The sequence below is a fragment of the Carassius auratus genome, chromosome 27, assembly GCF_003368295.1.
Source record: "Carassius auratus strain Wakin chromosome 27, ASM336829v1, whole genome shotgun sequence".
Classification (NCBI taxonomy): domain Eukaryota; kingdom Metazoa; phylum Chordata; class Actinopteri; order Cypriniformes; family Cyprinidae; genus Carassius; species Carassius auratus.
In genome coordinates, this window is record NC_039269.1 from 8,576,549 (window position 1) to 8,593,496 (window position 16,948).

General features: G+C 35.6%; 1 protein-coding gene across 2 annotated transcripts; it reads right to left on the reverse strand.

The window, feature by feature from the left end:
- Window positions 1-355: 355 nt before the first annotated feature.
- ahrrb (aryl-hydrocarbon receptor repressor b) lies at window positions 356-16,758 on the reverse strand. 2 transcript variants are annotated; one of them, XM_026205687.1, is made up of 9 exons: window positions 16,277-16,758; window positions 15,976-16,087; window positions 15,433-15,614; window positions 4,847-4,944; window positions 4,633-4,722; window positions 3,097-3,202; window positions 2,830-2,963; window positions 2,464-2,636; window positions 356-1,648 (listed from the first exon to the last, which is right to left on the reverse strand). In XM_026205687.1, exons 2-9 carry the CDS (start codon window positions 16,035-16,037, stop codon window positions 886-888), a joined length of 1,608 nt encoding a protein of 535 aa, XP_026061472.1. In that variant the 5' UTR covers window positions 16,038-16,087; window positions 16,277-16,758; the 3' UTR covers window positions 356-885. The 2 variants fall into 2 exon arrangements, with proteins under 2 accessions (XP_026061472.1, XP_026061471.1); XM_026205686.1 differs by having other exon boundaries at window positions 356-1,759.
- Window positions 16,759-16,948: the final 190 nt, after the last annotated feature.

Below are 16,948 nucleotides of genomic sequence, written 5' to 3' on the forward strand. Positions count from 1 at the left end.
ATAAATTAATGAAAGAGTAACTCATGTACAGAAACAGATTGCTGAAACTGAAATATTATAAATATTAATACAAATAATAAAATACAGTGTTTAGGCCAGCAATGGTTTAACAGTCTGACAGTTAATGATGTAAATTTCCTCTGGGACAGATAAAATATGTCTATCCATCTAGTGGCTAATTCATCATAAAATTTTGTAGGGAATATTAATATATTTACAAACAGGATTATTTGAACAATTCCTTAATACAGTATACTTCCCACACAATACAAATAAATAAACAAATAAAAGTAAAAAAATATACATATTAATATGATTTTAACTGTAGCTTCATATAAAATGGGGGCCAAATGAATCAAGACAAATGTATTTATTTTTTAAAGCAAATGCATGTTTAAGCACTTTGAAAAATCTAAAATGCTATATACACACATACATTTTCACATGAGAAATGATCTGGTCTGTATACATATTTTCCACATTAATATCACGTTGGATCACAATAAATCCAAAATCTGTACCCCAAAGAGACAAAACACCATCTCCAGAACCTGAGTATGTGTGTTTGATTAAACAGTCTAAAATAGCTTCTAACTAGTTTTAGTTTATGTCCAGAAGGAAATACCAGCGCTTGCAAGGCAGCAAACAGACTAAGTTTGTTTAGAATTTAGTGGAAAAATTTATTTTTTTGTTATCATGACTTGATTTCAGGTGACAAAACACAATTCATCATGCAAATATGACAGTGGGTAGATCTTAGATTTCTAACATGTCAAAGCTATCGACAAAAAAAGTTTTCTATGTTAATCAGTTGGGCTGAATTAATTGCAGAATAAAGAACAAAAGGAAGAATATTAATACACCTTGCAAGCATGTGATCAGGGTTTACTGCATGTAAACATATGGGTTTGCTTTGTGTAGAACAGTGTTCATAGTGCAATTTGAAGTAATGTGTTGTTGCACATGCCCTTGACTAACATTCCCACAACAAGGTTGAGAGTCTTCAGGTTCTCGTTTGATCGTGTGCAGAAGGTTGTGACTCCTGAACTCACAAGTCAGCCGGATATCATGCTGCATGCAGCTTTTATGATCATTTGAAAATGCATATCCATCCTGACTGCTGATAGGAGCGTCAGAGTGATTCATGTCTTTGTTCAGGACACACTTAAGAGGTCTGCTGACTCCTGCACACAGATACTTGTGGTGTCTGTTGATGGGAGGACTGATGACAGCTTTTCCTCTTTGATATGAGGCACAAAAGTCATAATATTCAGCCTCGGTTTTCACCTGTGCATATTCAGGGCACCAAAGCATCCCGTATACGTTACACCCGTTCTCAGAGTCTGAATCTTCTGTCTTAATGGCCACTTCGGGAATCATGTTAAAACATTCAGTCTGCATGTACCTTCTCTCAGCCTTCCTGTTGACACAATATCTCTCAAGCTTCTGCAATTCTGTGTTGCATCGGATTTGTGGTGTGCCAGAATGGCTATTCTTATAGACGCTTCCGGGCAGGTAGTTTTCATTGGGCCCCGTGCGTAAGGCAGCAGGACAGCGGGCATCCCAGGAAGGATCAACAGCTTGCAGTCTAGAAACACAGAAGTTGAGTGGCTTGTCCTGGGTTTTGCAGTCCTCTCCTCTGTATTTCCTGTTGGTCAGGGATGAACAGGAACAGTCATGACCAGAAGAGCTCGTCCAGTTAAGATGTAGCATGTCTTCACTGTCAAATGAGCCATGGGAAACTCGTTGTCTTTTATCACTGAAGATTGAAGTTAAACTGATTAAAATACAATTTCTACACTCAAATTACATTACATTCAAATTACAATGTTTTAGGATACTACTATGACTTTGTGAATAGTAAATAAATACCATGGTTTATCAACATGGTTATCATGCAGTACTGCTTAAAGTTTGGGGTCAGTAAGGTTTTTTTTTTAAATGTTTGCAAGTCGTCTCTTATGCTCAGTAAGGCTGCACTTATTTGATCAAAAATACAGTAAAAACAGCAATACTGTGAAATATCATTAAGATTAAAATGACTGTATTCTATTTAAATATATATTATAGAATGTAATTTATTTCTGTATGGCAAAGCTGAATTTTCAGCATCATTACTCCAGTCTTCATTGTCACATGATCCTCCAGAAATCATTCTAATATGCTTATTTGCGGTAAAAAAAAAATCCTTATCAGTGTTGAAAACAATTGTCCAGCTTAAAATATTTTTTGGAACTGAATTAAAACTGAATAAATCTGAATAAAATTATTTCTTATTCTAAAAAAAAACTGACCCTAGCTTATTGACCTTTATTTATTTTTTATTTACAATGAATAGGCTACTGTAAAAATCTGTCTCCAGGAAAGAAAGAAAAACAATATTCTTTTTGTAACTTTCAATTTCATAATGCTATACAAAAATGCAGATGAATAGACAGGCAGAATGCATATCTGCTGCCACACCTTTTGTGTTTGCTCTTCATCATCATACTCTTCATCTTGAGCTCCATGACGGAGGGCAGGACTAGAGGAACAGCCACACAGAAGAGAGCGAGCCGAGGTGGCAGCAGAGCTCCAGAGTCTGTCTTCCTCCGCTGACCCTGAAGGAACTTCAGACTGCCCTGAAACTGCATGTTCTACAGGACACAAGAGCAAATCGAAACAAGACAATCTCATTCCACATACTGTGTGGAAACGTACGTTTGTGAAGGTCAGTGCCTCCTTATTACAGCTTCTCAACATTAATTAGATACATCAGATCATAATTTGAAAAAGATCATGAAACCACTAAATAAGCAATTATATTTTTTGAGGGATTTCCTGACTGACCAGGAAGCCTGAGGTGCTGTCCAGCAGGCAGCGGACTCGAGCGACGAAGCACCGTGTGAGAAATGGAGACAGTTCAGGAGGAACGCCGTCAAGCACTTCAGAAATATACAGATGGCCCATCACAACATCCTCATCTAGAAAACACACAAAAACAAGACATGGTTCAGAAACAGATGACTTAAGTTTGTAATGACAGATGTGTCATGCAGTCATAACTACTGAAATACATTAGCTTAAAAATAAAGACAATAATAAATATCTACACACCAGTGTCTTGTTGGCCAGGGTTCATCGCCCAGTGGAGCTGCCTGTGAAACTCCTGTCGCTCTTCCACATGGATATAATCAAAGATCTTTTGATGCATCACGTCCGTCTGCCAGAAAAGAACACACACCAACATAAAACCAGTCTGTGTTTATTTCAGAAACACTCCAGCTCCCGCATCAGTGTGTTTTATGTTGTCTGCACTAACCTCAGTGAACAATTGCTCTGAAGTCTATATAGTCTAATTCAGTTTTACATCAAACCACATCAGAAACATGACTGATCGAATTTTCATTGTGGAGCCTTTTCGGATTTTTTTAATTGCTGAAAAAACCTTTTTCAAAGGCATTTTAGACTTTGAGGTTCCTAGCAGAGAGTGGAATGAATTCACAATCCATGCCATTATTATTGTGCGTTTGCTTCGGGTTACTATTAATAATCATTCAGATGGCAGAGCTGTGGCACAGAGCAGTGCATCACTTACATCTGACATATTAATAGCTGTTGTGCTTGTAACAACCTGTGTCTAAGTTCAACATAGGTCATTTCCCCGTTATCTTCATCTTATCTAATAAAAGCCAATACAATCAAAACAATTAATTAAAAAAAGGTCAAATAAAATTGACAAAAAAATAAGCAACATACATATACACATACACAAAACATTAAAATTGATTATTTTAAATAAAATGTTAAATCAAATGTAAATGCAAAAAAAAACTGACTTCCTTTGATCTGTGGTCTCATGTATAATGCACAGTATGCTTGAACCCACAAATCCCTTTTTTTCACAGCCCCATGTGTTTGTTGCGTGACAGCAGGGCTGCTTGCATGTGGACAGACGTGTCTCTACACTTTAGGAACAACAAAACAAAGGCCTGAAATACCAGCCCACATGACCATACCCGTTGTTCACAAACAACAAACTCTGCCAAAAATATTCAACCTTTCCTTTATTTTCCAGCGTGGGACATGCAAGACTTTTAACACACTTTCATGACTAACACACCCCAATGCCTTCTTAATTTCCAATCAAAATTTCCTTCTTGGAGGAGATGGTTTGTTTGCAGAGGAAGCCTGACTCTTTGAAGGCTGTGAAAAAGTCTTAAATTAACTGAGGGGTGAAAAGACGTAACTATTTTTACACATTATGGTTGAAGAGGCATTAAACACGATATCCTTCTGTGTTTTCCAGTCAAGCGCAGATGGCGTAAGTATTTCTTATAAAACCACACATGATTTTTGTTTAGATTTCTCTGATGAGACAGGAATTTTATTTGAGAGCTGTTTAAAAAGGTAAAATGAGTCACATACTGGATTTATATTTTATTTGTTTGGATTGTCACACATGAAAGCGAAATACACATACTACTACAATAACACCAGTGCATTGAAAAATAATCCCCTCTCCATAAATATATGACAAATAAACTCATTAATTGTGAGCATTTGAAAAATTAACGGGATGTTTAGATGATAAACATTCCATTATTCATACAAGTTTTATTTGTTGATTAGAGGATGTTGTTTGAAGGTTACCTGATGAAATCCCAGGTAGTCAACGATGGTGGATGATGCATAGAAAATAACACCATCTGAGCTCACAATCAGCGCAAATCCAGGAAGAGACTACAAGACATGAAATGTGTGTCAAGTCACTAAAATTAACCACAAGGAAATCTATAATTTTTTTCTTTTAAAACAAAATAATTTGAAGGAAACTTCCATCATAAACCCAAAACAAATCAGTCACCTTTAGGAGAAGATCACTCTCTATGACATGGGGCAGGATTTCTTTCTTGTGAGCCGATGTCAAGGCATCACTGCTGTGATTTTCTTTCTCTTGGACCACTGTGAGGAACAAGAGCACAAAAGACAGAGGAGGAGATAAAGACAGATGTATGGATATAAAATAAATGTGACCCTCTCTGTGAAATCCAGGCTAGATTCTCAAAATCTAATTATGAGATGACAAACACCAAAGTTTCGAACAGTTTTTTTTTTTTAAACAAAGATTTTTTAATAGGAAACCCCTCGGTCTCATTTAATCTAAAAAAATGAAGAGAACCAGGACAGTTGCAATCAACAAAACCTGTTAATAAACCTTCTTCACTAAGCATCTGCTCTTAGTTAATCCATATCAGATACATTTTCCCAATTTCACGATCGGTTTAGAAAGACTGAAGAATAGCAAAAAAATAAAAATAAAATAAAGGCAGCCCAAGTGCTCTTCATAAGTCGTGCTAATCTAAAATGAGCGAGATAAAAATCATATGAAATAAATCTATTTTTTTTGTCTTCTTCAGTTAATTTTGTGGGGAACATCAATGCCAAACATCAAAGTGAACAAGATAACAACAAACAGACGGAGCAGATTTATTCAGCGAGGTTTATACAACCCAAATATATCATGCACATTATCTGGATTTAAACCAGATTTGTTTTCTTACAGGCAGCCATTTTAATTTGACATAAAAACATTTATTCTTCTATCATTTTAAGCCGTAGATCTGAAGAGTACCGTCTTCTGGAAAAGAGAGGTTTTCTCTTACTGCTGTAGATTTAATGCCATATATATATATATAGTATTGTAGTACATTATAAACATTATGCATTACTAACATATAGAGTGTAACTATAATTTTAATTCAAACTATTAAAATTAATATCACCTTATGGGACAATAAAACCCTCCCTACATCTACCCTAAACCTACCCGATACTTTACTTTTAACTTTTAGATTATTTTCTTAATTTCTTCAATATTATTGAAAATACATGCCTTTCCAATGTGACATGAGATTTGAAAAGGTTTGACAAAATGCAGATTTCAAACCCTGGTGGATCACGTCAAAAACTACTTAACATGCTCTTCACCATCTGTGTAACTAGAGCAGCTACTGAAACACAGCCTTCTGTAATACTTTGTAAACACATTTTGATGGGCAGAGTTAGTGTAAATAACCTTTAAGCATGACGTCAACTAGACGGCGGTCCTATAGAGGGCGCAACAGGATAAGAAATCTTTGAAGGACTTTCACATTTACACTTGGTTTCCAAACAGTTAAAATGGCAAATAAATGCATACTCTGAAAGCATCCCACAAGACATGTGTGATTATATGACTGGATAACTGAAATTGAATGGAAGATACATTTGGTGGGGAAGTTGTGGCCTAGTGGTTAGAGAGTTTGACTCCTAACCCTAGGGTTGTGGGTTCGAATCTCGGGCTGGCAATACCATGACTTAGGTGACCTTGAGCAAGGCATCGAACCCCCAACTGCTCCCAGGGTGCCGCAGCAAAAATGGCTGCCCATTGCGCTGGGTGTGTGTACACAGTGTGTACGTGTTCACTGCTCTGTGTGTGTGCACTTCGGATGGGTTAAATGCAGAGGACGAATTCTGAGTATGGGTCACCATACTTGGCTGAATGTCACTTCACTGGAAGAATGCATGCTTTAAACAGCTTATTGTACAGGTAAGTTTGTTTTAATATAATTAATACTGTGCACTGTAACGCACACACATAGGTTACAGACAGTAGCTCGTGCACAGAATCATTCAGAGTGGAAATGTATCGTCAACACTGTTCTGTGATTTCTCAAAATAGCTTAGGAACTGAAAGGTATATATTTCTTAACTAAATCCCACAGGTTCACTACTAGTAGAGAGACACTGCCAGGCAGAATTAATTCACACACACAACAGAGACAGGCATAAATCTGTTAGAAATATAATGACCCAAAGAGCTGTTATAGGAGCAATAACCATGTGGGCAGCGCGGTGTCAAATGCCAGCCGTGCACAAAGTTTTAAGTTTTAGCTCCAGACTTATTTGTTAATTAACAATGTCATCAGCATCTAGTCTTTTGACATGTGTACCTTTCAGAGTTGCTAAACTGTAACTTCTTATGTCTGACTATAGACCAAACCTAAATATATTATCATTCACACACACTTAAATCAAACCTGTGCTCAATAACATGAGGGAAATCTCCATCATCTCTCTCTAAAGACTCATTCTAAGTTCATTCACTTCATGTCTCCTGCCAAACAAGCCCAGATCTACAGGTGGATGGGCGACTTTTCACAAAATGTCTGTCCACAGGCAGCCATTTCACCGCAGAGTTGTTTTGATGAGGGGATGGAAATAAAAACCAGATCTGCTCTTGACAATTGAGGTTAGATTTACGAGCAGATGTGTGTTTGTACGCAGTGACTCAACAGACTCACTCTTTCTTTTTCTCTGTACTTTGTACCTTGCTAAATGTCTTTAACATAAAAATCTTAATTTTAACATAAAATAGTACAGGATTTACCCTCACTACCTTGACCCAGAACACTAGACCCCACTGACTTTCACAGACCAAATCCCTGTAATTGTCATGGAGTGACAAAAACCTCATGAATATGAACTAGGTTGTACACAAACAATTTATCACAATCTTTAAAATACTATATTGCTTTCGAGATCATGTCTGAAGTAGAGTATTTGCCTAACCTCAAGTCAAAGTGTGCTGTAAACAATAATATTCAGTTTAGAAATGCCCCCCCCCCAAAAAAATAAATCCAGTCTCAGTGTTTAAACGAAGGATTCACAAATACTACAAAAATAAACTGGAGAAAACATTCTATGAACCCACTCCTGCCCTTGAAAACCTTAAAAACGTATTTTTGTAATTCATAATAAAACTTTGACCCCGATAAGCACTTTGTAAAAGTATAATCAAGAACTACAATCTCTCAAAAATACAGCAAAGTGTGATTGCATCATATAATAATTGCTGTTAATAGTGTTCATCGTCTGGTTGACTACGTCTTGTATTAATTTTACACAAAAACTGACAGTCACCACTGATAAGATGCATAACTACTAAATATTGTAGAAACTTAATTTTCTGTAAATTTGCTTTGCAATGATTTGTATCGTAAAGTGCGCTATACAAATAAACTTGAATTGAATATCGCAGGCCCATCACATGTGCAAAAGAAACATGACTTCATGGACACACAATTTATAAAATGCATAGTTCTGGTTTATTCTCTTCTAAAAATAAATGCACACACAAATCATACTTCATTTTTTCTAGCATTTTCCTTTCTTTGCTAATGTTCAATAGATCCAAAAAAGAAAACCTTAAAAAGAACAGAATTCTGTACTGTAGCCCCCCTAACCGATGCAAAATCATTGTTGCTGTGTAAGGAATGTAGCAATCGGGTGCATTTAGTTACCTACAATGTGAAGGATACAGGAGGAGGAGAAGGAAGTATTAATAGACTCAAGTGCTCTGATGGACAGATCATTAGATCATTTTCACTAACGTCTCTCTGAGGTCAGGCTCTGGTGAACTACAAGTCATGCAAACCCAGCTTTACTACAGGCTCTTAAAGGGCCAGAGCTTCCTTTAAAACAAATGAAAACTGCCCGGAATAATAGAGTGACCACACATACATCCACATCTATCACAGTTGCATTCTCGTCTTGCACAAAAGAAGCTGCAACTTTGAAAAAAACATATCTCCAGACTTTATGGCCTTTTTTCCCCATCCCACTGCAACTTTTTTTATTTATTTATTTTTTTAAACATACTCTGTGTGATTGGCTTTCGCCCTTTGTATTAAACTATGCATGCATGCTGTTTTGTTTACTGTTGTTTAATTAAGGAACTTTATAATTGGTTTATAAACATTATGCACTTTTTTTATTTAATCTTATGCTTTGAATAAATATGCATTCATATATTTTGCTCGATGCGCCCTATCGTCACCTTAGGAGAGAAGCCAAAAGCTTTTCTTCACCCTAACTGAAATTATGCATTTTAAATTTGAATATATTTCAAATTATGATCATATTTAAGTAAAAAAAACAAAAAAAAACAATTTTGTTTTTCAGCCATTTTGACAGCCCTAAACACAAACATAAACAGACCACTGAGCATGCACATGCACTCTGATGGCACATTATTTCACATCACTAGCACGATTGACAACGGCTTTCCAACTGAACTTGGGTTACCCTGAAGTGGGGTCAGCATGTGTGTTCTGTGAGAGAACATGAGTTTGGAAACAGTCTTCTCCACATGAGATCATGCATCAGTCTGCAGGCACACAGCTTGGTTTATGGTATTTATCTTGTTTCACATGACTGTTATTATAAATTCAGTTTTATTGAGCATTGCAAATGGATTTGAAAACTTTTCCCAGGAAGCTTCACAATCCCTAAATGGTATTTATAATAAATAACACACAGCACAAACAAATAAAATAAAAAAGTGTCATCTATTTAGTGACTGATAGTCAGTCTCCAAGCTGCACAACAAGCATAAAAAAAAAATTGAAAGGAAGGAGGAAAGAGGGGACTGAATGTGTTGCAAGGAGAAAATAAAGGATTTGCACAAAGTCTCACTATATTAGGCGAACATTATTACAGTTGTCACGCAACAGAACACTCCTTTATAATGTATCTGGGTCATTTTTACAAGTTGTTTGCACGACATTGTGTGCAAAGGAACCGCCTTCCGGTTGCCAACAAACACGGAGCCCATAAATGTTCTTACTGGAGGTTTTGATGTCGACAATAAATATCTCAGCTCTTTAGAAGCAGCTTTTTATGCATTTTGTTGCTAACAAAGAGTTGTTTGAATCATTAGGCTGACAGAATACATAATACTACTGTATAATTTTAAGGGAATTAAAACACATTTAGATCATATACACAAACAGAAAACAATCTTTTTTTGGAATCAATTTTACTCTGTAATGGCAAGTAAATTTCTAAATATATTTAAGTTGAAAGACGGAAATAGTTTTTTTCCATGTAAAACACTCCAATAATCTTTGAAAACAGATTTTTTTTGCTGTGTATACACCGCTAAGATCAGGGATTTCTCATGCAAGGGAAGAGGAAAATCCTCTGTCCCATGCTAAAACAGATGTTTGGAGACTCACGCACTTGCATGATGCTGGACGCTTGGATCATTTATCAGTTTCTAGCACACATTCTTACATGATGAAAACAAACAGAAGAATGTTTCCAGGACAGAGACGCAAGATGGAATTTTCCTGATTTGCACGCAAGAGGAATTTGCCAAGGAGGGTCTGGCGACTGCCAAGCGTCTGCACGACTGAGTTCACTGGGGAGAATTTTAACATGATACTGGACTCTCAGTGTGGAAGAGCACCAGAGCCAGCATCATTCCCTTGTGAAGAACAATCACCCTGCTGCTGTCAGCTTCAACTGATGACAAATTCATCAATATTACATTCCTACATTATTAAAATGATACCTCTTTTCAAGAGTTTCCAAATGTCATAAGCAATGTCTTAAACTGTGCTCAGTTTTGCCAATATACTAAAGTCAGAGATCTTGAAATGAACTCTGACATGTCTCAAATTCTTCCAAAACTGAATTATATGATCCATGTAATACAACTGTCAATAATTTAATATATATATATAAAAAAAAGTATACTTCTATTCAACAAGGACAGATTATTTTGTCCAAAAGTGAGACTAAAGACGTTAGGTGTTATTATAAAGCACCACAAATATTTTCGACATTGATAATAAAAAAAGTTTCTTGAAATCAGCATATTAGAATGATTTCTGAAGGATCATGTGACATTGAAGACTGAAAATTCAGCTTCACATCACAGGAATAATTAACATTTCAAAATCTTTAGCAGATGCTTTTATCCAAAGTGACTTGCATGAGGATTTAATAACAATAAGTTTTACTTGATTTTTAACCAAATACAGCCTTAGTAAGCATAAGAGGCTCATAAAAAAAAAAACACTTCAAACTGTAGTGTACAGTTTCTAGCTCAACAGACAGTCATGCAGAACCATTTTTTGTGCCAAAGGAAAAAAAAAGTGTCTTAGAAAAAGTTAATATTTAAATAAAACGACAAAGCTCTCAAGCTATGAAAGAAAAAATAATTTGGGGTTGAACATAATATATCTTTGGAACCCACTTAGGTGATGATGCATTCAAATGAGGACAAATTTAAAAACCTTACGGAACATAATATTTATTAAATTCGCTTAAAATGCGAAAATAAATAAAACCCACAAAGTCCTTATTTCTTGAGAAAAACTGTAGATTTAGGATCTTAGCTTGGTCTGTTACTGGAAAAACTGAAAATGTTAAAAGCACTCAATCAAGTAGTTATCAAACGGCCACATGTGGCCACTAAAAGTGGATTGTGAATGGTCTAAACAGAAGCACCAAAGCTGATCTGCATCTTCCCCCCTTAGTGCTTTTCTCAAGGATGGGGAATTTGCCAGGCTGCAGTCACGCAAACGCTCCGCAGGAGCCAGTGGAGCATTCATTACCCATAACCCCCTTCTCTTCAACATCCCACACACACTCACTCACTCACTCGAACTCAATTACTCCCTGATGTGCAGTTTAGGCTGTTATTCACACACTGCAACTAACTCTAAAAGTACATTACGGAAACAGTCATGCTTAAAATGGTCCTTAAGTTGAGTAAGCTCACGTTTTAGACTCAAACGAAATGCTTCTTCATCAAACATGGATCTTACACTGTAAGAAAATTACAAACCCGATTCCAAAAAAGTTGGGACACTGCACAAATTGTGAGTAAAAAAGGAATGGAATAATTTACAAAATCTCAAACGTATATTTTATTCAACATATCAAATGTTGAAAGGGAGACATTTTGAAGGTTCATGCCAAATATTGGCTCATTTTGGATTTCATGAGAGCTACACATTGCAAAAAACTTGGGACAGGTAGCAATAAGAGCCCGGAAAATGTACATATAATGAACAGCTGGAGGACAAATTTGCAACTTATTAGGTCAATTGGCAACATGATTGGATATAAAAGGAGCCTCTCGGAGTGGCAGTGTCTCTCTGAAGTCAGGATGGGCAGAGGATCACCTATTCCCCCAATGCTGGGGTGGAAAATAGTGGAGCAATATCAGAAAGGAGTTACTCAGAGAAAAATTGCAAAGAGTTTGAAGTTATTATCATCTACAGTGCATAATATCATCCAAAGATTCAGAGAATCTGGAACTCTCTCTTTGTTTAAACATTTGATGTGTTATCTATGTTGTGTTCTGAATAAAATATAGAAATTTGAAACTTCCACATCATTGCATTCTTTTTTTATTCACAATTTGTTCAGTGCCCCAACTTTTTTGAAATTGAGCTAGTAATATTTAATTAAAACAGATAATGTTGTGGCATAAAATTGCTAGTACATTTCCATAAAGTTTCAGAAAAAAAACTATTAAATTGACAAGCTATGTTGGGTATTATTTTAATAATAGTATTTCAACATTTCAGCATGTCTCATCTTTTAAAGTTTAAAAGGTGGCTATAGATAATAATATATAATATTCGCCAGACTGATATACCATATGCGCATGTGTTTTTTATATATATATATATATAAATATTAGAATTCTACTAATAACAATATAAAATGCACTAATGATTAACGAGCTGCTGCATTAATGAATATTAATCAGGTTGTGTGTGTGTACGCTAGCATTGCTTTGCTGAAATCAAAAAAGGGATGATAATAGGTAAGCGCCAGCCATTGAGATTGACGTTTGCGCATTAGTTCTGCTTGAGTTCATGGTAAGTCAAATACAGGTCCATTGAGATGAACTGAAAAAGATCACAGATCGCTTGACAGAATTAAACTCTGAAGCGATCCGTCAGTGTTCGACGAGTAAAAATATATCTGTGCTAAACTTATACTTGCCGTCCAACTCACACACTGGCGAGTAAAATCTGAGAATTTATTAGCCAGTGGTTAATATTAGATAATTTGTTCACCCAGAGTGAAGATTTAGACACAACTGGAAGTGATTTACACGCAAATGTAAAGGGTATTATTGAAAAACAGCTTGATCAAGATGATCATTAGGCATCAATGCATGCTGGTGTATTAAGATGCTCTTTAAACCAGTTCAGAGCATATGCGCGTCTAATAGTAGTGTTGCCACTAAAACGATCTGTTGCAAACTTTAAGCAATGATCTTGGCAAACAGAAGCACTGCACACAGTGGATCTCTGCTTTCATTACACTCTTGGTGACTTCACTTTGACAATTAAAATGTCTGCAGCACAAACTGTGCAGGTTGTTACAAACTTAAGTATAATACTTGAGGTTAGTGGTTTGTTTAAATTACTAATCCTATGTATGAGCAGTAATGATGTTTGCATTGGCAAGCACTAAATGAGCAATACGTTTCATCCTGAAGGGAAATAAAGAAAAGCTTTTGAGGTTAGTTTATACCCTCCACATCCTGAAGAGCCCGGAAATGTGTTGGAATTAATCTGGCCAAGCGACAATCAAAATGATTTGATTATAATTGTATGGAACAAGCCTCTAAAAATGGTGTATGGCCAACAAAGGCCTTTCACATGGTTTCTCGCTGTGTTTTAAGACTTGTAGTGGAGAATGAAAACACAGTGTGTTAGGATCAGACACGGCTTCAGCCATGCACAATCAATCTGCTCAGTAACTCGGGGAGAAAAATTAGGAGAATTAGCTACTTATGCTTTGTCACTGATGTAAACCTAAATAGTTAGTTCACCCAGAAATTAAAATTCTGTTATCCTTCACTCACCCTCATGTCATTCTAAACCCTGAGCATTACTGTGGAACATAAATTCATCAATATTCTTCAAAATAAATGGTTTTAAGAATTTAATTTATTCATAATTGCTTCTATTGTCTTTGAATTATGTTGTAAACTTGAAGGTGTATTGCTGAATGTACTGAGAATCATTTATGGTAAACTAAAATATACTTTTATTAGTTTAATAACTAACGTCACTTCTATTGAAACTGTCACATTTAAATATATTTGAATTACACATTTGTAATGATGAAATATAGAAAAGTAAGAATATAGAGCTTAAATGTAGCAGGTCTGATCTTTAGAAATATTTCTATTTTTATATTTAAATCCGTGACTTGAATCTCATCGCTGTCTTGGAGAAACAACAGACACGGGAAAAGTGAAGATTTTTCTTTCCTACAGACAAAGACTTCAACAAAGAACAAGAAAGACTTGAATAAGTAAGGTTCTGGTAAATGAGACGTCAAAATTATTTGAATTATTAAAATTTTTAGTTAACCATTGTACCAGTAGCAAAGGTGACAAATTCAAATCCTTTCAATGAACCCCTTTTTGATGACATTCCAGCTCACATTTTAACTTCAAACCCTACACGAATTTCTGACATACTTCACTGCCTTGTCAATAATTTATGGCTTGAAAGGTGACAGAAAATGAGATCAGACCAAAAACGCAAATGGCCTTGAGAAGATGAATACATTAAAATGCTGATGTTTGAACGTAATACATGTATCAATCTTATACGAACTGAAAGACCAAGGCTGACACAAACCAAGATCCGTGAAGGTTCAAGTTCTTCAGGGTCGGATCATGCATTATAAATGACTGTATTCATGACAGTTATGAATTTCACCATCTAAAGTGGGTTGTGTAAAATCACAATCTCAAATACACAAACCTGTGCAAAGACAATAAATAAATAAATGTGACTTGACTTTAAATTATGAATAGCATGGCAATCTACGATCTCAAAAAAAAAGCTTTCCCAACACTGCACATTGCATACGATGCTGGGCGCATACTGTTCCTTCCTTTTTGGTTGCTAAAGGTTGTTTTTATTACTCTCCATTACTTTGTTATGAGTTCAGTTACATCTGAGAGATGCCCACCTGCCAGCACACAGCCCAAACACTGCCAGCTATCCTCACAACAGTAACACTGATCCGTTTGGACACTTTCACAACAAACAGCATGTGAGTGCAGGAGGGCAATCTCTTCATTACATTAAGCTACACATGGACCTCTCTTTATATGGCTTCTCCTGAAATAAATCCAATTATTCTACATGGCAGAAGAACTGCATGTGTATTTACAAGCATGTTTGGCCAGCTTTCCCCCAAACTACAATAAAAGCTATTTTTAAAGTGAACTAATTTATTTTTAAAGTGGTGCTGCTTTGTATTATAAATGATTTAACATGCTTACAACTAAGAATATGAGCTAAAATGTGAGGGAGGAAAAAAGCAAGAGAAGGAAATGTTTTCCATAAACTTTAGCAAATTAAATCTATATTTATACACTCCATATAAAAATGTAAATGCGACAGAACGTTCTACTAATTTATCCCAAAACAAAACACACAAAAAGACAAATCAAATTGTATGGATATGTTTGAGTCAGTTAACCAACATCAAGTTTATTTTAAACTGTTCAAATCACTTTTGGGAGCCAATTTATGAAGTGCTGTAATTCAGTTTTAGCAGGAAAGTTCTTACCTTGAAAGAAGCTCTTCACCCGCAGGAAGCTGACGCTGAGCCTCAGCACTGAGAGTTTGTCCAGTTTGGAGATGACATCTGCACTGAAGGGCAGCAGACTCGCCAACCGGTCCAGTTCAGCATTCAGACGGTCGCGATGACGCTTGGACGGATTCGATTTCTGACCTGCTTTCTCTGGTTTCCTGAATATATAAACCATATCACAAAACTGCGTGACATCCAGAGGACTAAATGCTACAGAAACATGACAATTATATAATTATTATTACCACCAACACAAATGATAATAGAAATAACATTATACATATTTATTATCAGTAGTGCCTTTTCTATGCGTTTTTATTATTATGTGTATTAACACTGCCAATAAAACCATAATCGTAAAATTTTTTAAAAAACTCAAAAAATGTAAAATAACTTATAAAATAACTTCATGAAAAAAAAAAATAATAATCTTGATTATCAATGTCAATGTTAACAATGTCTCTCATTGGATTGGTTATTTGCATTGATGTTTTGCTATTAAACTGTTAAATACTCAACTGTTTCTGCACAGGTTTTCTCCTTTTCCTTCCAGCATACAGACAGTCTCCAGGAGGAATCATTGTTCACTTCTCCAAATACTAGCTCAACACGAAGATGCTGTTTTTGGTTTCTGGCAAACAGTATTAAACGTGGGAAAAAATAAAATAAATAGAGAAGGAAACAGAATAAGGAGGTGTGGAAGAGTAACAACAAATTCATACGCAATAAAAATCTAATAAAATAATTTTTTACACATCGACTCAAGGATGGACAAGTTCTGTAGTTAACAAATACTGAACATACAAGAAGTGAAACTCACCAAAATACACATCCAGCTGATGATAATGATTGAAGTAACTTAAGATAATGGTTTGAAACGAAGGCGAATCATCCTGAGGGTCAATAAGATGGAATAAACTCCTGATATGACAGAGACATCCAGCTCGCGCTGATGTTTTATAGCGCGTTTCAGGTGGCGGATCTTAGCACGCGCATCCTCACGCTAACATTACGCACGACGCAGGCACAGCGCAAGCGACGCGAACAAAATATAACTTTCTGCTAAACTGGACAGCAAACCTGTACAGCAAAAGAACAAACATTTTCGACTTATTTCAACTTTACTTTATTAAAATTCTATTATGATACTATACAAAACATACTCGCGCCATTTAAAAACAATATTTTACAGCAAGTTTTGTTAATTACAATTTTACACACCTAAATATTATTTTCTATATAGAGCTCAATTCAAGGATGCTGCATTCAAGCTTTAAATTAAATTTCGATTTTTGTTTTTTAACAAGCCTATTATTTTAACAAATAACTAACAAAACATCTCTTTAAGTATAAGGGCAATTTTAGTTGATTGGAAACAAATGGGTCAGCATGGACATCATTTTAGATGACTATGAAAACAAATGCTGCGATTTGCAAAATAAAGATCATCAACATACTGCGTGATAAATTTTATAAACATAACTTTGCTTTG